This window comes from Nyctereutes procyonoides, unplaced genomic scaffold (assembly GCF_905146905.1).
Source record: "Nyctereutes procyonoides isolate TBG_1078 unplaced genomic scaffold, NYPRO_anot_genome, whole genome shotgun sequence".
NCBI classification, from domain to species: domain Eukaryota; kingdom Metazoa; phylum Chordata; class Mammalia; order Carnivora; family Canidae; genus Nyctereutes; species Nyctereutes procyonoides.
In genome coordinates, this window is record NW_026575035.1 from 29,037,796 (window position 1) to 29,059,237 (window position 21,442).

A 21,442-nucleotide genomic window follows, 5' to 3' on the forward strand; every position below is an offset into this window, starting at 1 on the left:
GCTCTGTACTTAGCACGGAGTCTGCTTGAGATTCTCTCCCTCTCCCTCCACCCCTCCTCTCACTTGCTTACACTCTAAAAATAAATGAATAAACAAAATCTTAAAATTTCAGCATATGGTGGTTTTATAAGAATGCCTGCTAAGATTGAAGTAAATTTGAAATAAAATGGAACTTATTATAGGGAATTTCCTTTGTGAGTTCTCAAATACTTATTACCATTATGAATTTCCATGAATATGGTATTTATTAAAGCTTTTTTCTTAATGAAAAATAATACCAGATAGCCAAGTATTACTTATTCAATCATTTATTTAGGAAAAAGTCTACAAATTAGGATAAAGCAGAAGTTAACCTAATCAATTCCAATTGCCCATTTTTAAAAATCTTATGGGAGCCATGAGAATAAGCCTCTGGTGGTCCTTCATTACTTCACACTGAATAATAGGCTCTGGCTAAGTTTAATCTCATATTACAAAAACTTCAAGCATATGGATGTCTTTACCAAGTCCAGCACAAAAACCATGACCCAGACTGCCATCTCCAAAAGAGACTTAATATCTTGCTATATATATATGTATGTGTGTGTGTGTATACACACACACACACACACACACACACACACGGAAATACAGATTAAAAGCATTAAAACAATGGCATTTAAAAAATGTTAAGTGAAAACACAATTCACTAGGAAAACTGAAACTAGGTTAGAAAATTTTTATGGAACCAAATAACGACTTTAAGAAGAATCTATTTCCACTGACAGCAACTGTGGCAGCTGATTGGCCCCTATGTTGCACACATATGCACTGAAGTGCAATGCCCAAGAGCAGATAAGCAACACACAACATTGCTCACAAGAGCTTCAGAGCAAGCGGACAGTTTTGCCAGTTACTGTTAAGAAGTCATCATCGGCCAAGGTACGCAGGGCTTCTTCAAACATATCTTTGGTAATTGCCTTTGGGGAAGAGATGGAAGTAATTATTTTACACGTCAAGTACTCCCTTATCTGTTAGATACACAATGATTTCAATGTCAAGAACCACTAGTCTGTTTCTTAGGTTCTAATTCAGAAGGGGCAACCATTCCCTGTAGAGGGCCTGATGGTGAATACACAGGCTTGACATTGATCCATACAGTGTTTAGAAATATTTGACTCTGTCCCTGCCGTGCTAATGCAGCCACAGAAAATATGCAAGTGAAGGAGTGTTATGAAAGCAGGCAAATGGCTGCACTGGGACCCTGGAGCTCTTTTCACTGAGCACCCAACTGTATTTACAAAAGGGAACCTGATAATTTCATCATTACATTATGATGCATGGCTGTTAACACCATTTATAATAGCAAAAAACTGCAAACATCCTAAATGTCCAATGATTGGTTAAGTAAATGATAGAACAGGCATGCAAAGGATTTTACCCAATCATTATAGTAATGTTATTGTGCCTGTTTACCATCACAGATGATGTAAAAAGCGTATTTTTTAGTTAAAAGCCAAAGAAAAAGCAAGTTATAAAATAGTGTAACTCTGACTATATTCATTTTTCAAAGAAAAGACCACATGTGTACACATACACATATAAAAACCATTAAAGGAATACAACAAAATGTCATTATTATTTCTTGATGATGGGATCATGGGTGACTTTACTTTTTAAAAATCCATATCTTCATTTAATACTTAAAGAAAAAGATTAAAAAAAAAAACCTTAAAAGAAATATTAAGGTAAAAAAGAAAAACTATTAAGCAAAAAATACTTAAAACACTTACTATGTCAGATTGTCCCCGGATATCCTCAAAGAGTTGCTGATATTTTAGAGCTGGTGTTTTGCCCTTAGATAAAATAAGTTTTTTCAATGCTTCAGCTAACTCTTCTTTCCGTTTACGAGACGTAGCACTCATTCCTGATTTAAAAGAAATGGGAAAAAAAAAAAAAAAGGGTTAATGAAAATATTTCTGCGGAAGGAAGTGAAATATTGCAAATTTAATAGTGTCACAGAAAGGTTAGGGGACAGTGGCTGTGTTCCAAAATATATTTAAAATTTTGAGTTCTGAATTCTCTGCTGTTTCCAATTTTCTATGAGCCAGTAATTGCTCGTTTCCACTGAAACACAGTCGACATAATCTGTATAGCAGGCAGTCAGCTCATTGAGAAATGAATTACTTCTTTTTTTATTTTTATTGATTTAAGATTTATTTATTTATGATAGACATAGAGATAGAGATAGAGATATAGAAAGAGAGAGAGAGAGAGAGAGAGAGAGAGAGAGAGAGGCAGAGACACAGGAGGAGGGAGAAGCAGGCTCCACACCGGGAGACCAACGTGGGACTCGATCCTGGGACTCCAGGATCGCGCCCTGGGCCAAAGGCAGGCGCTAAACCGCTGAGCCACCCAGGGATCCCCTACTTCTTTTTTTAATTTTTTGAATTTTACTTATTCATGAGAGACACAGAGAGAGGCAGAGACACACAGAGGGAGAAGCAGGCTCCGCGCAGGGAGCCCAACGCAGGACTCAATCCCAGGACCCCGGGATCACAACCTGACCCAAAGGCAGACGTTCAACCGCTGAGACCCCCAGGTGTCCCAAGAAATGAATTTCTTCTTTAAAGTGGACTAACACAGGTGCCTGAACAGCAGAAGAGGAGACAAAGTCCTTGTGAAATCAGATACAATGTGGCTTGTGCCCATGCAAGTGTACTAGTGCATATTTTTCTCAACTTTTAACAGATTCTGAAAGAGGTCCTGATCTCAAAAAGGTGAAGTACCTCTGCCACTTTAAATAATTATTAGCTTAAATGTGAAATATAAATTACTTATATATTTCGTGTGTCTATATATATGCGTATATATTAATACATATATGTATATGTATATACATATTAAAAAATTCTCATGTGCTCTTATCAATGCAAACAACAGACCTGTAGTCAGAATAGATATGTCCACAATGCCAGTCCGAGGGTCAGTGGCAGACTGCTTCAGAGCTTCCCGATGGAGGCGTTTTGCTTCTTCAACATCAACTGCTTCAACTTTGCTTGAGAATCGTACTTTAGCATGGGCTTCTGCTAATCGAATTAATGATTCCAGCTGTCGAGGGTATGCAGAAACCATTCCTCGGCTGCTACCTATCTTCCTCATGTCTACATAAGCCTAGTGTAAAAAGGAAAAAAAACCCAAAACTTGTAACGACGATACCTTAGTTTTGTGATTGAACTTTGAATAGTTAAGATTCTGTTTAAACAACCAGCTGCCAGGTGCAGCACTGAGGGGAATGAAGAGTCAGATTTAGACTTGGGCCTTAAAATTCATCAAGATGGTTGAATCTGATGTGGCTATGAAGAATGAAGAATGGGAGTAGATGATGAGGTGTGTGAGGTCTGGCACTCAGGAGACATAGTTTGTTGGGGTAAAGGGAAGGCCACAATTATAGCAGAGGACTAATTAGGATGTCTGAAAAAGGTGCTCAGGCACCAAATCTGATTTACGCCCCTGCTGAGGGTTCATTTAATGAGTGAGGCATGCAAAGATTACTGGAATAATGTTACAAACCTGAGTTGTATCAAACTTACATATATGTGACATAATTTTTTTTTCTTTTGGAGCCACTCTCAAGTGTATGATACAAATGGACAATTACACATCACATACAACTTTCTACTGAGTATTTTCAGGGGCTTAGTTAGGAAGTAAAACCCATCAAAGCACCAGAAACCTTAATGTAATGTTTGAATAACTGAATGTCATTATGCACTGCTGTCCATGTGAAAGGATACTGAAAAATGATTATAAAGTACTCACAATTCAATTTACTTTTTAGAAACAAGCAAATGAAATTAAGATTACTTCTCCAGATTTACAAAGTTAGTAAGTAGCATACTTATATTTCAACTTGGGTATTCCCATTTTAAATTCACTGTGCTTATAAATATTTAAATTTTTTTAAAAAAATATATTTTTTTAAATTTTTATTTATTTATGATAGTCACACACAGAGAGAGAGAGAGGCAGAGACACAGGCAGAGGGAGAAGCAGGCTCCATGCATCGGGAGCCCGACGTGGGATTCGATCCCGGGTCTCCAGGATCGCGCCCTGGGCCAAAGGCAGGCGCCAAACCGCTGCGCCACCCAGGGATCCCTAAATATTTAATTATAAAAAGTTTGTACAGGGATCCCTGGGTGGCTCAGTGGTTTAGTGCCTGCCTTTGGCCCAGGGCGTGATCCTGGAGACCCGGGATTGAGTCCTGCATCAGGCTCCTGGTGCATGGAGCCTGCTTCTCCCTCTGCCTGTGTGTCTGCCTCTCTCTCTCTCTCTCTGTCTCTCATGAATAAATAAAATCTTAAAAAAAAAAAAAAAGTTTGTATGACATATATAAAAAGAAACTTTTCCCCCTTTTACCTTTGGAAAAATAATTTGCAGTACAGGAAGAAAAAGCAGTTAAGGAAATGGTATGTTATTAACAAAATTACCCTTTTAAGGGAGATAGTCAGCTAGTTACATTAATGCTATCTGCTATAGGCTCAATAAAGACATTTTTCAGGGTTTAAACGTGGATATGTGTTACCTCAATGAGAGCCTGGCTGGCTTCCTGGCTCAGCCGAGGCATGACCATGCTGTGGGCATAAGCAATGTAGTCCTTTAGCACTGCCATGTCCATGAACTCTTCCTCCATTTGTTCTTCGCTCCGGTAGTACAAAGCGACGAGGTGGTGGGCCAGACGCCTATCATAGGCTTCATCCTGAGGGTCCAGCATGAGGAATATCAAATCAAACCTGAGAAAATATTGTTAAAACACGGTTTTCTTACTTGGGACACCAACATACTCACATATGTAACTTACAAATCTCTCCTGGAGTGCCTGGGTGGCTCAGTTGGTTAAGCTTCCAACTCTTGGTTTTGGCTCAAGTCATGATCTCACAGGTCACGAAACTGAGCCCTGCATCAGGCTCTGGGCTCAGTGGGGAGTTAGCTGGAGATTTTCTCTCTCCCTCTCTCTCCTCTGCTGCCCTTCTCCCACTCCCTCTCTCAAATAAATAAATATATCTTAAAAAAAAAAAAGTTGCTCCTAAGCCACCTAGGCATGTACAGTGAATGTGTGTGTAGTCAGGGCAGCTGAGAAAGAATTAAATGTCTGCTGTCCAGTTGTCTGGTGAGTCTTCAGATCAGTCTCTTTCTCCCTCTTCTGGCCCTTAGGTCTGCCTAGGAAATAGTTGGTCACAAAATAGGTGAGTCAAAGAAGTAAGATTCCTCCAAGGGAAATGTTACTGTAATTTTGAGGATTGGAAGATTTTGGAAAAAAACAAACACAACTTTGGAAAAAAGCTGAATAATTAAAATCTAAAATTCATTTATGAATTAGGGGTAGTAGTGGGGTTGAAAGAAACCTGGAATACACAAATGCACTTTAACAAATTTAATTTTTCAGAACCTTATCTGTCATGTAAAGCTGTTCTCTGTACGTCAATGATATTCTATAGTGATTTTAAGACTGAGATGAGCAGTGAGTGATGGCCTTCTGAAAAGAATGTCAAGGTGAAATGTCCAAAGCTTCAAAAAATGAGTAAATGTTAAAATGGTGCCCACAGCTGAGTAGAGAAACACAGTCCTTGCCATGAAAACCTGACCATATTAGAAGAACTTGCATTATAGTGAATAGTGAAGAGCTTACGAGGCTAGCAATTGTTGGATTTTATTATTTTTTCTCTCACCCTGAAAATTCCTCAAATGAGCGAAGTTTTATGTTCTCATACCTTGATAATAACGTGTGAGGCAGCTGGATATTTTCAATGGTGGTTTTTTTAGGATTCCATTGAGACTCAACAGGATTTGCTGCTGCCAGAATAGAGGTGCGAGCATTGAGCTGGCAAATAATCCCAGCCTATCAGAGAATACAGTGCAGTTAGAAGCTTCATCCTGATGCTAGCAGGAACAGTGTGAGCAATCGTCATCTGGCGTGCCCTCTGCTATATATCCCCTCTACCAAAAGGCACACACATCACCTGGTAAGGGTAAGATCAACAGATTTATCTGGGACAATGCCATCCTCAGATTCATGCCAAAAACTGAGTTTTAGACAAATGTATGCTGTAACACATTTTTCTCAGAAACTAAACACTCTATGTGACAATTAGGACAAACTCAAGTTCTGTGAATATCGTATGATAGTGGATTAGTACAGCAAAAAAGATGAAAGAGTATCCTGCAGGAAATACTCAAAGACATTTAGCTGAAACCTAGTAGGAAAAGTATTCATGAGTTTCCCAAAGTTAGAACCAAGGTGAATACAGATGCTAAATTTCTGAAGTATGCCCATGTTTACAGATGAAGAATGGGCCTCACCTTTGCAATGGAAAGAGTCTGCTGTTCCATGACTTCATGTAGTACTGATCTTGTACTTTCATTCATCTTGTCAAACTCATCAATACAGCAGATACCATTGTCACTCAGGACAAGGGCACCAGTCTGCAAGACAAGCTGCCTCGTCTCAGGGTCTTTCATCACATACGCAGTGAGGCCGACTGCACTGGAGCCTTTCCCGGATGTGTACTGGCCCCTGGGGACCAGATTGTACACATACTGCAGCAGCTGAGACTTGCTGGTCCCAGGGTCACCGCACAACAGGATATTGATCTCGGCACGAAATTTACCTCTTCCTGTGTGACTGAAATCCTTTCTTGTTCCACCAAAGAGCTGAAGCAAGATTCCCTAAACAAACATGTTTTAAACATTCACTTACTACAGAGTAACTGAGATCTAGTTTAAATGTTAGAGATATTTTCTTATCCTGTGAACAAAAAATTATAATTAAGGGAAGGTATAAAGAACACGACAGTGCTTTAAGTTATCGCTAACCAACTTACATAGAAGCACATACCACTGTGCCTGAATGGTGGCCATGTAAATCCCTATTCTGACCCCATTCGGCTTTTGTTATGTTTAGAAATATGTAAGTTCAATATGAAGAAATGGACAATGACCAATAACCAAGTGAGATGGTGAGCATTTTGCTCTGTGGAATACGCAACAGTTCTTATTCTTTGGCAGCAGGGAGAGGGGGCAATAGGGGAGGATGCTTATGCCTTTTGATTTCAAAAAACTATAAATCCTGATCAAAGTTTAAAGTCACTGTTACCTTCTTTATATCTTCGTGTTCATAAATGCTTGGAGCCAAAGCTGAAGCAAGTCTCTCATAAATGTCTGGCTTTCTGGAAAGTTCCTTAAGCAATTCCACACGCTTCTCTGAAAAAAGTTTCTGCTCTGCTTCTTCATCAAGGCCATGCAGACGTTTTGCATCAGTTTTCCGATAGTGAATGACATCAATGTGAGTTTTGTAGACAGACTTCACGTTACTCACTCTTGAGCTAACTCGAATAGGAACAGCTCGATAGATGCCTGAGGGCACAACCAAGAGACATGCTTTATACCTTCCGCTAAATGGCACATAAACGAGCAGACAGCAAACAGCACTTAAGAAACCAGAGGTCTGGCAGTGGAGGTGGGCTTTGGCAACACTGCCTTCATGGCCCTCCTTGGACTCAGGCTTTTACTGCAAAGCTCCCTGCTGAAGTGGGGCAAGGCAAGTTGGGAAGAACACAGGTTTTTGAAAAAAGACCTAAAAATGTGTCTGTATGTGACCATCCGTTAGCTCTGTGACCTTGGGCACCTATCTGAGTATAACCATATGGCATATAATCATTCTGAGACTTAAATGACATTACTTTACTTTTAGCACAATACTGGCTTATGCTGTGTTCAATAAATACTATTTTGAAATAGTATTTTCATTTCTCTTAAGCTGAATGTAAAGAATCTGCTTAGTAATTATTCGACTAGAACAAAGTACTAAAATCCTGTACCAAAAATTTGGAAAGGAAATCCTTTTTTTAAAAAAATATTTTATTTATTTATTTATGATAGAGAGACAGAGAGAGGCAGAGACACAGGCAGAGGGAGAAGAAGGCTCCATGCAGGGAGCCTGATGCAGGACTCAATCCCAGGACTCCAGGATCACACCCTGGGACAAAGGCAGGAGCTAAACTGCTGAGCCACCCAGGGATCCCTGAAATCCTAAATTTTTTTTAAAAAATTACTCAAATAAATGAATAAAATCTTTAAAAAAAATTACTCAAAAATTATTTCACAGACAAGACAGCCCACTGAGTCAAAGGTAAAGATATGGTAAAGGAAAAACTACCACATGTTAATAATATTAAGTGTTTCTAGGTGAATGGCTATGCCCCAGCAGGCTTCCCAAAGAATATAATTTAAGAACATTAGAAGAAATAAATGATCAACCCTTCAACCATACTAACTCATTCTCTATAGTAAGTAAATGTTAACCCTTGGGTATCCATTGGGAAATAACTAGCAAATTATTTAAAATTCCAGAAGTGGTGAGTGCTGCTTTCTGGAGCTGCTGGTATAGCTCCAATCTTACTGATACTAGCCTTGTCTGAGCTGTTTTCTCAAAATACCAATGTTATCAGGTCAAAATACATTCATGGCTCTGGAACGGTGAGATAGTAAAGAACAAGCAACTGCAAGAACAACACATTGAAAGGTTCCATTTGCTGGGTAAAAAAAGTGATTAAAGCATTATAGGCAGGAACCTCAGGCCAATGAATTTATGACGAAGCCAAAGAGTTGATAAAAATAAAGTCGAGACAGACTTATCCTATCAATACAATCTACATTCTTTTTTTTTTTTCCCTCCAGGATCGCGCCCTGGGCCAAAGGCAGGCGCCAAACCGCTGCACCACCCAGGGATCCCACAATCTACATTCTTTTTTTAAAATTTTTTTTAATTTTTATTTATTTATGATAGTCACACACACACAGAGAGAGAGAGAGGCAGAGACACAGGCAGAGGGAGAAGCAGGCTCCATGCACCGGGAGCCCGATGTGGGACTCGATCCTGGGTCTCCAGGATCGCACTCTGGGCCAAAGGCAGGCGCCAAACCACTGCACCACCCAGGGATCCCTACACAATCTACATTCTTACCTGTAATGTTCACTCTGTCTCCAGGCTGAACCTTGTCAACAAGATCATTGTGAGCAAAAAGGATGACAGTGTGAGGTGTCTGCCCTGCAGGCATATCTTCGGGAGACTCTTGAAGTTTGATCTGAAAGAGCAGAGGAAAGAGAAAACTCAGGAAATGACAAGCATAATTTAGACAAAACTGCTAGCTTTGTACCACTTAGAACTATTTTTGATGTTTACCACATTTATCTTTATTTTTTTTTAAAAAGATTTCATCTTTTTATTTTAGAGAGAGAAAGCACATGTGTGTGTATGTGTGCACCTGGGTGGGGTAGGGACAGAGGGCAAGGGAGAGAAGCTGACTCCCAGTTGAACGGGGAGCCAGCTGCAGGGTTCCATCATATGAGCTCGAGATCACAACCTGAGCCAAATCCAAGAGTCCCACACTCAACCAAACTGGGCCACTCAGCTGCCCTACCACATTTATTTTTGAAACCTCATTCTTGGGTGGCTCAGTCAGTTAAGTGCCTGCCTTTGGCTCAGGTCATGATCCTGGGGTCTTAGGACGGAGCCCCATGTTGGGCTCCCTGCTCAGTGGGGAGTCTGCTTCTCCCTTTTCTTGCGCTCATCCTCTCTCTCTTAAATAAATAAAATCTTAAAAACAACACTACCATTCTTTGTTTTCATCTCCCCAGTTGCTAAAAAACCTTTACTGTGACATGAACAGACTTTGTAAGAATATCCTTTATTTACAAATTCTCCTATCTGGGGGGAGCAGTCAGTGATTTATGTGACTGGTTTTCACCACTTTAAGGTTGTAGTGGATATTTCTTTGTATAAATGTTTGTCTGAATTTCTAATTATGTTTTTAGCAATTACTTCTAGTAGATTTCCTAGGTGAAGTACACACTTTTCAGGTGTGTACACTGCACAGTTAAGCACTTTTGTGCATCTCTTCTATTCACTGTGTGCACCCCATAAACACTTGGCCTGTTATCTTATCTAACAGACATTGCACCTGTCATGTGTTGCACCTACATGTTGGGGACTCCACAGTGAGTGAAGTCACCCTCAGAGTGGAGTGAAGACAGACAACGCACAAACACACAAGTGAGCATATAACATTTGATAGTGACAAATAAAAGGGATAGAAAAAAAAACAGTAAGGAGCACGTGAAGCAGTGAAGGTGGAGCAGACACTTTTCATAAAGCAAGGTTAGGGAACGCCTTTCTCAGATCAAGCAACCTCTAGGCAGAGGTCTAACGATGTTAGGGAGGAGCCATGTGCTCTGAATGGTAAGAACAGCAAGTGCAAAGGTCTTGAGGCAAACTTGTGCTTGGCTGTGGAGGCCTGTATAGGGAAAATGGTTGAGACACTGTCAGTGAGGTCTATGGGTACAATAGTGTGCTGTGGTGATGTTGGGCCATGTAGTTTATAGACTACTCTAAAATACTAAGTTTTATTTCGGGTCAATCTGGCAGCCTTCAAAGCATTCGTTTTTTTTTTTGTTGTTGTTGTTTTTTAAGATTTTATTTATTTATTCATGAGAGACACAGAGCGAGAGAGAGAGGCAGAGACATAGGCAGAGGCAGAAGCAGGCTCCATGCATCGGGAGCCCGATGTGGGACTCAATCCTGGGTCTCCAGGATCACAACCTGGGCCAAAGGTGACACTAAACCACTGAGCCACCCAGGCTGCCCTCTTCGAAGCATTCTAAGAAAGAATATTACGCTATAAGCTCCTTGGGAACAGTGTTCCATATTTCTATCTCCAGCTCTCAGCACTATGCTTGCATGAGTTCTGGTAGATTTGATCCAATAATTGGTACTAATATTGGATGGAAATTTATATCTATATTTAATTTTCAACTCTTTGGTTAGAAAAAAGGTTGGACCCTTTTTCACATTTGCTTGTATTTTTCTTATTAACGCCCCATATGGGAGATTAACTTTTGGTATTTTGAATGTATTCTCTCTACCTAAATTATAAGAAGTTTAAACACTGTAACAATAAAAAAAAACTTAAACCTAGTTTATCCCTGTGCCTACATTTACACCATTATAATCACATTAAATAAACTATTTTGTCTTTCCCACTTATTTCTACGTTATTTTAATGACTTTATCTTAACATTTTCATTATTAAAAGGGCACCTGGGTGTCTCAATTGGTTAAGCATCTGACTCTTGGTTTTGGTTTAGGTCATGATCTTGCAGTTCTGAGACTGAGCCCCATGTAGGGCTCTGAACTCAGTGTGGAGTCTGCTTCATTTTCTCTTCCTCTCCCTCCCCTTCTGCCCCTTCCCATGTGCATGCTTGCTCACTCTAAAATAAATACTAAAAAAATTTCATCATTAAAGAGGCAGAAAAGCCAAACTTCCTTCACAATAAAATGTGTGAGAAAAACTTCAGAAAAATTGTCAACTCATTCTGTACCAGTGGAACAGCTGCAAAATGACAAAATTTAACCAAGTAATTTTTACCAATCTTTTTATTTATTTTATCTTTTTAAAGATTTTATTTATTTATCCATGAAAAACACACACAGAAAGAGAGAGAGAGAGAGAGAGAGAGAGAGAGAGAGAGAGAGAGGCAGAGACACAGGCAGAGGGAGAAGCAGGCTCCATGCAGGGAGCCTGACGTGGGACTCAATCCCGGGTCTCCAGGATCACACCCTGGGCTGAAGGCGGCATTAAACCGCTGAGCCACCGGGGCTGCCCTACCAATCTTTTTTTAAAAAAAAGTATTTTAAGTAACCTCTATACCCACTGTGGGGCTCAAACTTAAAACTCTGAGATCAAGAGTTGCATGCTCTAACAACTCAGCCAGCCAGGTGCCCCAATTTTTACCAACTTATGTATATACTTTTGTCTGACATATTACATATTTTTACAATCTTAAGTATTTCCTATGTAAATATCTCACACTAAATTTCTTTAAAAAAAAATTTCTTTTTAAAGATTTTTTTTTGGGGGGGGGGCTGGTGTGGGGAAAGTGGTAGAGGGAGAAAAAGTCTTAAGCAAACCTCACACTTTGTGAGGATGCGAGGCTTGATCTTGCGACCTAAGATTGCAACCTGAGCTGAAACCAAGAGTCAGATGTTTAGCAAACTACCAGACCCAGATATCCTTCACATTAAATTTTACTAAGTCAATAAATGGAACGTAATAGTAAAAGAATGTAGTTTTCTTATTACAAAATATGTCAGGCCATGAGAACGTACTGTTTATTATAATAATAATCTGGTGCTCACTGGCAATAAAAAAGGAACACTCCCATCCCAAAACTGAAGACTTAAGCTCCAAATGTCCAGCCTACAACCCTCTAACAAAACCGACAGTGTCAAAGGAATGATGTAGCTGAATGGCATTCAGGAAGCCAAGTTTTAGGACCTTACTAATGGACACATTAAATTTGGCTTTTTGAGGATCCAGAGAGAGGCAGAAACATACCAACACACCAAAGGGGAGGTCTCCCAGGGCACCCATGAAGGCACATACCATCTGCTTGTCAGAGAACACAGAGCGGTTGTGGATCAGTGCCATGCTGTGGGTGGTGTGGCAGTGCTCACAAACAGAAGGCTCAGCAATGCGACCACGGTCAATCTCCACCCGGGCTGTGTGGGCACACACTTGGCACTGGAAGAAGGCCTCTTGCATCTCTGGAATCAGCTGGGATGTCCTGATTACCATGCCACTGATGGCAATGAGCTGGTCAATGTCTGCAAGAGGTTGAGGAGACAGGTCAGCTTTTCCATCAGCCACTGGCCACAGTACAGCCAGAGGTGGTCTCTTTCCTGAGCTACATTCCTGCCAGGGCAGGTCTGGGTCTGCCAACGAGCCCAAGAGAATCTTACTGGGAAACAGAGGTACCTGAGATGGCTGGAGTACAGGTAGGTGCTGTGGCCAGGGCATGAATGTTTCATTGGGTAAACTCAGGTCTGCCCTGGGATGCCCTTCCTGTGTCGTCTTCCTTCTTCTCAACTCTGATGCACCTCTGGCCTTTTGCCCCAGGGTCCTCTGTCCAACAGAGGACCTACCGAGGAAGTGGCATCCAGCACTTCTCTGCTCATCTACTTCCTTTTCAAGTTTCTCTTTCACCATGAACTCCTCCCACCTGGGTCTAGCACTCACCTTCCCTCCCTGGGCTTAGAAATCTTCTGCACTGCTCTCTTGTTCTAGGTTTTCTTTTATTTACTTTCCAAACCATATTTATTATTACTATTTCCAAAAACTTAATCTTTTGAGAAAGGAAAAGGAAGAGAATCGTCAAGCAGTCTTCCTGCCAAGTGTGGACCTGAGCCGCCATCAAGAGTCAGATGCCCAACCCACTGAGCCACCCTGGTCCCCAAACTAGATTTCTTTCTTAAGCTCCAAAACAGGGATATTTTGTATTTGTTTTCTACAGTGATTTTGAAGACGTGCCTTAGTAACTATAAAATTATCATATTTGGGCAAGTCCACCTTAAGATAGAGAACTGTCAAGAGTTATAACATCTTTCATGTAGTTTCAGTTCAGTTGAAAAGATACAGTGGGTACAAAGGCATATTGGGTAAATGAATCTGCCGTATATTTAGTCAATTTATAATTCATTACCACCACTCTCACACCAATTCTTTTAAAATTCCTTGATGAAATAAGATTTTGGATATTTTTATGTATTTTCCTGATATTAAAAAACATTACCGTCTGGATTCAGGTTTCTCATATTCTTCGTCTTTAAAGCATTGAAGGGTCTTACTTGAATCTGATGTTCTAAGATTGAGTCAGGGTAATGGTCAAAGAAGATCTCATTGACAGCCATGTCAAAGGTTGGGATAACTTCCTATAAAAATGAATGTAAAGAAGTCAAGCTGTGTTTATATTCCCATCTTAAAATTAAAAACAAGAAATAAAGACATTTCACATTAGCAAAATATAAAAACACATGTGGCATCTAAAGTATTACCTCTATATAATCACATACTGTTTGTTTTTATTTACTTTTTTTTTTCCTTAATTTACTTTTTCTTAAAAGATTTTATTTATTTATTCATGAGAGACACAGGCAGAGACAGAGGCAGAGGGAGAAGCAGGCTCCACGCAGTGAGTCCGACACCGGACTTGATCCAGGGTCTCCAGGATCAGGCCCCGGGCCGAAGGCAGCGCTAAACCGCTGAGTCACCCGGGCTGCCCAAACATACTATTTAAAAACTTTGGGTACACTGAGAATGTGCTAATCTCACCTCTGCATACTCTCATTTGATTTAAGTGTGATCATGTGTAAGAAACCTTCACGGGGATCCCTGGGTGGCTCAGCGGTTTAGCACCTGCCTTCGGCCCAGGGAGTGTTCCTAGAGTTCTGGGATTGAGCCCCACGTCGGGCTCCCTGCGTGGAGCCTGCTTCTCCCTCTGCCTGTGTCTCTGCCTCTCTCTATGTCTCTCATGAATGAATAAATAAAATCTTAAAAAAAAAAAAAAGAAACCTTCACAATGTACTGTCATTTCTTAGGCTTTTAATTAGTAACAAAAAGATTTTGAATTCATACTTTAATGCTATGGAACTTGACCAAGGTCACACAGCTATTACACAGCAAGATCAAGAAATAAAAACAAGTCTGCTTGCCTCCAAAAGCAACAGAATAAACATAGTTGATATGTCAATAATAAAAAGATTATGAGGTGCCTGGGTGGCTCAGTTGGTTAGGCACCCAACTCTTGATTTTTGAGGCATAATCTCAGGGTTGTGATATTGAGCCCCGTGTCAGGCTCTGCACTGGGCCTGGAATCTGCCTAAGATTCTCTTTCTCCCTCTGCCCCTCTCACCTCAAATTAAGACTCTCTCTCCTTCTCCCTCTGCAAACCCTCCCCCTACCTCTTACATGTGTGTGTGCTCTCTCTCTAAATGAATCTTAAAAAAAGTTTTCTTTCATGTAAGATAATTTACTTCAACCCAAGCAGCTACCAATTTTAAGATTCATAAACTGCCAATTAAACTATGACCTGTCACTGATAATAACACACATCTCAATTTTGGTTATGTGAAAGTGTGAGAAAGTATTCATCTTAAAGGAAAATAAATATGATTTTCTTAAGGTTTTGTGCTCTGGAGGAACATCCTCTCAGGTACCCAAGAAATTCTGCTATTCAGAAACTCTCTAGATGTTCTGAACATTTACTATAATTCATCAAGGTCAAAACAAAAATCTTACCTGTGGGTAGCAGATGAGCTGTCTGTAGAGATTTTTGTCAAATGATTGTATATGTTCACAGTTTACATTTAAAAATGGCTCCCCAATTACATTAATCTAGAAGAGAACACAAGTAAGTTATACTCTGCTAAATGTTTTAAAATGCATTAATTTGATTTTATAAGACTATTTGGTTACCTCTCCAAGTCGTTGCATGTACAGAGGCTCAGTAATATCTATGCCAATAGTTTCTTCTTCTTTGGCCAGAGGGTCAATAAAATGCTGAAGGAATCTCTTGACGTGGTAAGAAAAAGAGTAAGTTTGATGCATTTAGGAATAAGCAACTATTTAAAATGCAAAAAATTATGAGTATGTCACTATTTGGAGACAGACATAAATAGTATTTTTTTCTTTTTAAAAACTCGAAAAACAAACAAAAAACCACACACACAAAAAAAACAGAACAAAAAAACTAGAAAGACATCAACAATTCTGAGCCACTTAAAAACGTACCTGAGTATTACAGCAACTTAGATATTGTTTATAAGCCGTTCCTCCCAGCATTTTGAGACCCTAAAGTATTAAGGGACAGCTCACCTGAAAATTTTCTTTGCAAGTTGCCACATTTACATCTGTTCCCCAAATCACAAGTTTTTGGCCTAGAGACTGCTCACTTGCCACTATATCTTCTGTTGCTGCCTATACAGAAAAATACAATAAAACCAGTTAATGGGGAGTTACCCCTTTATTGTTCTCCGAATGCCAGTGTCAGAAGATTGTATTGTGTACTCACCACTTCGGCCTGCAAATCCACCTGCAGGCCTTTCCGAGCAGACCCCAGGTCAGGCCTCTGCCTCACAGGTGTGCCTCTAACACCACTCCGTGGGGTTCCGTCCACCCGAGAGCTGGGAGTGCCATATGTCAGTGGTGAACTAACGTCAAAATCAAGGGGAATTGCTGTAAAGACAGAATTCGAAAAGATAAACTACTGTTACGTGTTGACTCAAGTCTTCTCAGCACAATGGCAAATGACGTTCCTTGTAGTAACCTGTGGTCGTCGAGATTCTGAGAACGACTAAACTTTTTAGTGAAAAAGCACCAGGGCCTTTTTTCCTATTCAGTAAGCCTTACCCTGTACCCATCTCTGTACTCTTGGAGAACATACTAGCTCTCGACGGTTACATCAACGACGGGTCAACAAACCCCGAAAGCATCATTCGTGTAGTAACCGCAGCGGATCTTAGATCGGCAAACACACACCTGAGGGCTGTATCTGGGCAGGGCTGGAGAATAAGGCGTCGTGCGCGGCAGGGCTGTGCAGCTCGGCGCCAGGCGAGGTCGGCATAGGCTGTAGCTCTCCCGTGGAGGTAGAATCGTCGCCCCGCCGTCTCTGACGCGGTGACGACCTGGCATCCTCACTTCGAGCTTGTGACATACGAAACAGAAAACACGGCCGTCAGCGCTCACGCTGGGTGTCCGGGGCGCCACCAAGTCTCTCGGGAACACATACAAGCAGAACGGAGACACGTGGCACTGACGTGCACAGAGCCTGGAAACCGCCTGGCAAGGGTCGCACGGTGTTGGCAGAGCACAAGCACCGCTCGCAAGCACCGCGGACCCACCGGGGGCACACACCGCGCTCCGGGCCTGAGAGGAGGCGCACTCACGCGTTACGTGCCCCGCCCCCCCGCCCCCCCCCCCCGATGGCGGGAAAAGGCGGGAAGGGAGCGCTGCGACCATGGCGGCTCGACTTCCGCGGAAGCACTTACGCGTCTGCGCAGGGGTGGTCCGCCCGCGCCGGCTGCCGCGGCGGCTCGGGGTGGACGCCGGGGACGACATGGCGCTCGGGGTCCCTGCGAGGACAGGGCGGGTTCCGGCCGCGTGCTCTCCGGCTCCCCGCTTCACCGCACGGACGGCCGCGGGGCTCCCGGGACGCACCCGCCGGCTCGCTCTCCCGCACCCGGCAGGCAGGGAAAGTTTCGCGCCAGCGGCACCGCCGTCCCCGCCCCCGGCGGGAGCCCACCAATCATAGCGGCGCTCTCTGTGGCCCCGCCCCCGGGACGTACCACCGCGCACCGACGAGGCGGGGGAGGCTGCACGGCCGCCCTCAGCGTCCCGCGGACGACGGGCGCAACCCGCGCCCGCCGCCTCCCCTCCGTCCAGGTGGTCTGGCCCCTGCCGGACCCGGTTTTCGCGGGAAACCGGGGAGTCCCGCCAGACTGTTCCCGGAAGGTTAAGGACAAGGTTCTTTATCCCTCAAGCCCCTGCATTTCTAAAGACGTTACTAGCGGATTTTTCACTTTCTATCGAGGGGCAACTCTGTGGATCTTGACTCAAGCCCGTAGCTTGTCTTTTTTTGCCTCTGGCACGTAGTTAGCTCCATTCACCGACCATCCTCCCCGGGTCCTGTTTCTGGGCTTCCGCGTGTGCGCCAAGGGCGTCCTCCACGACACATTCAGCAGCCCGCCAACCTCTTCGTTCCGGCACGCACACGGCTCTGCCTACGAGGAAGACCCTCCCTGCGGGGTTCCTTGACACTTCGCGCCCCCAGGGGCCGGGGTCCCGCCCCCGCGCCGGGCGTCCCACCGCCGCGAGCCCCGCGGCACGCCGGGACCCGCTCTTAGTGTGCGCACGCGCAGGGCGGTGTTTGGGCGCCATGGCCGACTCCGGGTCCCGCCTGCGGGGCTCCCTGCTGCAGCTGCGGGAGTCCCTGTCTGCCGGGGACCGCTGCAGCGCCGCGATGGCCAGTTACCAGCTGATCCGAGGCCTGGGGCAGGAGTGCGTGCTGAGCTCCGACCCCGCGGTGCTGGGTGCGTACAGGCCGGGTCGCGCGGGGGACGGTGCCCAGCGCGCGCGTGCGGGTGCGGGTCGTGCAGGAGCCTCAGAGCCTGGTGCTTCTCTGTCGACCTCATCTCGCAGCGCTTTGAAAAAGGCTGGTCGTTGACTTTGGGTTGTTGGGACGTCTGCGAGCGTGTGCAAAAAGTGATTTGCCATGCTGCTGTGTTTCCTAGCAGAGGAAAGATGCTGTGTGCGTGTGCGTGTGCGTGTGTGTGTGTGTGAGTGTGAAGATGCTTTAAAAGTACACCTGGTGGGATCCCTGGGTGGCGCAGCGGTTTAGCGCCGGCCTTTGGCCCGGGGCGCGATCCTGGAGACCTTGGATCGAATCCCGCGTCGGTCTCCCGGTGCATGGAGCCTGCTTCTGTCTCTGCCTCTCTCTCTCTCTCTATCTCTCTCTCTCTGTGACTATCATAAATAAATAAAAAAATTTTTTAAAAAGTACACTTGATGAAAATGCCCCAAATTTGGCAATTATTGCTATGCTGCAAAAAAAAGCAGAGAGAACCAAAGGAAGGTATTTTCTTTGACCTTAAAAGCGCCTAAGCCCACTCGTACGTTTTTCCGACTCTTAAGTTTGTTGTTCCTACTTCTGAGCAGGTTTGCAGAAATGTAACTGAATCGTCCTGCAGTTCTTTTAACATTTTAGCAGGCTCTAGATGAGAACCTTTTGCTCCTTTGTAGTAAAAGTGCCTCTTTTCGGCACTTTTAAAATACATCATTGCATGAAAACTTTTTTTTTTATTTTTTTATTTTTTGCATGAAAACTTCTGATGCTATCAATCAGTACCTACATATTGACAAGTATATATTATTAATGGGGAAATAAATTTAAAAGACATGTAAATTCTTTCTAGTCTCAAAGTGTTTTTTTGTTTTCTTTTTTTTTTTTTTTTTTTTTTTTTTTTTTTGAGAGAAGGAGGGGAAGGAGCTGAGTTAGAGAAAGACTGTCTCCAGCAGTCTCCCCACTCAGTGTGGAACCCCATGCCAGGCTGTCTCAAGACCCTGAGATCATGACTTGAGGTGAAATTGAGTTTCCCTTGGGGCCCCTAGTCTCAGAGTTTCTAAGTTACAATTCCCCTTTTCTGTTCCTCTAGTAAACTTGTTTATGAAGAAGTTGCAAGTTTACTCTCAGTAGTTTTATGTTTTTCCAGGTGAAGGATTATAGAGGAGTGTATTACTCTTTTGTTGCTGCAGCAACAAATACCACAAGCTTAGAGCTTTAAGAAAACGTACATTTAACCTTACAGTTCTGTAGTTAAAACCCCATCAGGGGTCTCACCTAACTAAAACCAAGGCATCAGGCAGGGTCACTTTACTTTCTAAAGGATCTCGTGTAGAATCCATTTCCTTTTTCGTTCAGGTTGGCAGAATTCTGTTCTTTGCGATTTCAGGACCAAAGCCCGGTTTTCCTTTCTGGTGTTCCCTGCTTGTAGAAGCCACCTACGTTTCTCAAATCGTGACCTTCATCTTCAAAGCCAGCAACCATGGCTCTAGTAACCCCTGTGCTTGAAATTTTTTCTCTCCTCTCTTTCTTTCCATGTTTCTTCTCTCCTCCGCTGCTAAGGGCCCATGTGAATATATTGGACCCGTGGATAATCCAGGATAATTTCCTTTTTTTTTTTTTTTTTTTTTTTAATTTTACTTATTTAATCATGAGAGACAGAGAGAGAGAGGCAGAGGGAGAAGTAGGCTCCATGCAGGGAGCCTGATGTGGGACTCAACCCTAGGTCTCCAGGATCACGCCCTGGGCTGAAGGCAGCGCTAAACCGCTGAGCCCCCGGGGCTGCCCTAATTTCCCTTTTTTTAAGGTCAGGTGACTAGCAACCTTAATTCCATTTGCAGCCTTAATTTTCTTTTTCTGTGTAAAGTTAGTGTATTCACACATGTTATATCATGATTAGAGCTCAGGTATCTTTGGGGCCATTATTCTGCTTGTGTCATCCCAGTGGAATATCATCTACAATTTCCTGTTTTCCTTGTTTAAATACAGCAGCCTTAAGTTAGTTTTTGGTTTTTTAATTTGATTATAAGGCTTATATTATGTAATTATAATTTAATTGCTTATAAGGCTGAATTGAGAAACATGCAGCTCATTTAGGGTGGGTTTATGCGGTACTTGGCGCTCTCTTACCTTATTTATTTTTGTTCAGCATTACAGACTTCCTTAGTTTTTTCCAAAGATTTCGGTTTGCTTGTATTTGTTCAGAAGTCACTTAGCATTGATGAAGTAAGTTGAAGATTTCATTTTCCTTTTCTTATATATTCCTGTATGCGGAAATAACTCTTCTGCTTGCCCATATGTAATGTTTATTTCTTTCATTTTAGTTTCGTGATTGTAGAGAAGAAGTCTTAAAATTTTTATATATTTTCTTAGAAAAAATTGGCCAGAAGATCACACCTTATTCTCTTGATATTAAGGTAAGGAGAAAAAAAAAAACGTATCTCATTATATACCAACATCGATTTTAACTTTTGCTGTAAGTTAAACTTGGATTTATATTTTATTCTTGCCTGTCTCATCGAGGATCTTATTTGTGCTTGATTATGGGCTAGAAATGAAGTGGTCTATTCTTTTTAGGTTTACTAAGGTAAGGCCCTTGTCAAAAACTACTTTGATAACTATTAGCTTTTTACATGTAGGAAAATGCAATTTTTTTTTTTTTTAAGATTTTTTATTTATTCATTCATGAGAGACACACAGAGACACAGGCAGAGGGACAAGCAGGTTCCATGTGGGGGAGCCTGACGTGGGACTCGATCCCCGGTCCAGGATCACGCCCTGGGCTGAAGGTGGCGCTAAACCACTGAGCCACCTGGGGTGCCTGGATAATGCTTTTATAAAAAGTCATAGTAAGTTGAATTGTGGAGAGATTTCAAAACACTTTAAAAACAGTTTTAAAGAATTCTCCTGCTGGGTAAAATTTACATTTCATGCCCTTCATATGTGCTCTTTGGCAGCAGTTTGGAAAGTTTGCCTTTCCCGTGCTTCCCGTTCTCTTCCCACCTGCCTTTCCCAGGTGTAGTCATAATTTACTGTGGAACTGGTAATCATAAATTCAGTTGTTCTTTCTCAGACTTGTTTATACTTTGAGCAGGTGCCACAAAGTAAGTTCTCTTTATTGGTCGTAAATTGCTTCTCATTCTTGGATGCTAAGATTTGATGAAGTATGTATTCAATCTGGGGTAATAGGAATAAGTAGTTAATTAGCACATATTTTATACATGTGTTCTATATATATTGTATTTTTATAGTTGAGTAAGCTAGAGAAAAAAGTGGTATTCAGAAAATTGTGGGAGAAAATATATTTACAGTACTGTATTGAAAAAAATCTGAGTATAAGTGGACCTGCGCAGTTCAAGCCTGTGCTGTATCTAAAAAAACTGCTTCAACACTGGGAATAACTAACATTTGTGGAGTGCTTTAGAGTCTACAGAGTTCTTTCATGTACAGTTTG

At 42.2% G+C, this 21,442-nt stretch overlaps 2 protein-coding genes across 7 annotated transcripts in view; one reads left to right on the forward strand and one right to left on the reverse strand.

The window, feature by feature from the left end:
• Window positions 1–290: 290 nt before the first annotated feature.
• Window positions 291–17,121, reverse strand: MCM4 (minichromosome maintenance complex component 4). Of its 2 annotated transcripts, XM_055318425.1 has the most exons (17): window positions 16,919–17,093; window positions 16,456–16,574; window positions 16,410–16,425; window positions 15,943–16,106; window positions 15,747–15,848; window positions 15,348–15,443; window positions 15,171–15,266; window positions 13,666–13,804; window positions 12,480–12,700; window positions 9,002–9,122; window positions 7,133–7,392; window positions 6,340–6,705; window positions 5,751–5,878; window positions 4,565–4,772; window positions 2,925–3,153; window positions 1,773–1,906; window positions 291–959 (listed from the first exon to the last, which is right to left on the reverse strand). In XM_055318425.1, the coding sequence occupies exons 1-17, from the start codon at window positions 16,986–16,988 to the stop codon at window positions 867–869; spliced, it is 2,562 nt and encodes an 853-aa protein (XP_055174400.1). In that variant the 5' UTR covers window positions 16,989–17,093; the 3' UTR covers window positions 291–866. The 2 variants fall into 2 exon arrangements, with proteins under 2 accessions (XP_055174400.1, XP_055174401.1); XM_055318426.1 differs by having other exon boundaries at window positions 16,410–16,574; window positions 16,919–17,121.
• Window positions 17,122–17,382: 261 nt separating this feature from the next.
• PRKDC (protein kinase, DNA-activated, catalytic subunit) overlaps window positions 17,383–21,442 on the forward strand; it is a 215,362-nt gene continuing 211,302 nt past the window's right edge. For all 5 annotated transcript variants that reach the window (XM_055318273.1, XM_055318275.1, XM_055318274.1 and 2 more), the window contains exons 1-3: window positions 17,383–17,959; window positions 20,138–20,214; window positions 20,313–20,405. In XM_055318273.1, the coding sequence (XP_055174248.1) occupies window positions 17,806–17,959; window positions 20,138–20,214; window positions 20,313–20,405 (324 nt within the window). In that variant the 5' untranslated portion in view covers window positions 17,383–17,805. The remainder of the gene's footprint in view (window positions 17,960–20,137; window positions 20,215–20,312; window positions 20,406–21,442) is intronic.

Bases quoted from the DNA above. Each gene is read 5' to 3' on its own strand.
- MCM4 (XM_055318426.1), bottom strand. From the start codon at position 16,988: ATGTCGTCCCCGGCGTCCACCCCGAGCCGCCGCGGCAGCCGGCGCGGG. The intron at 15,849-15,942 runs GTGAGTACACAA...TTTTCTGTATAG, and splicing joins TGGATTTGCAGGCCGAAGTG to GCAGCAACAGAAGATATAGT. The intron at 3,154-4,564 runs GTAACACATATC...TTTTTACACTAG, and splicing joins CCAGCCAGGCTCTCATTGAG to GCTTATGTAGACATGAGGAA.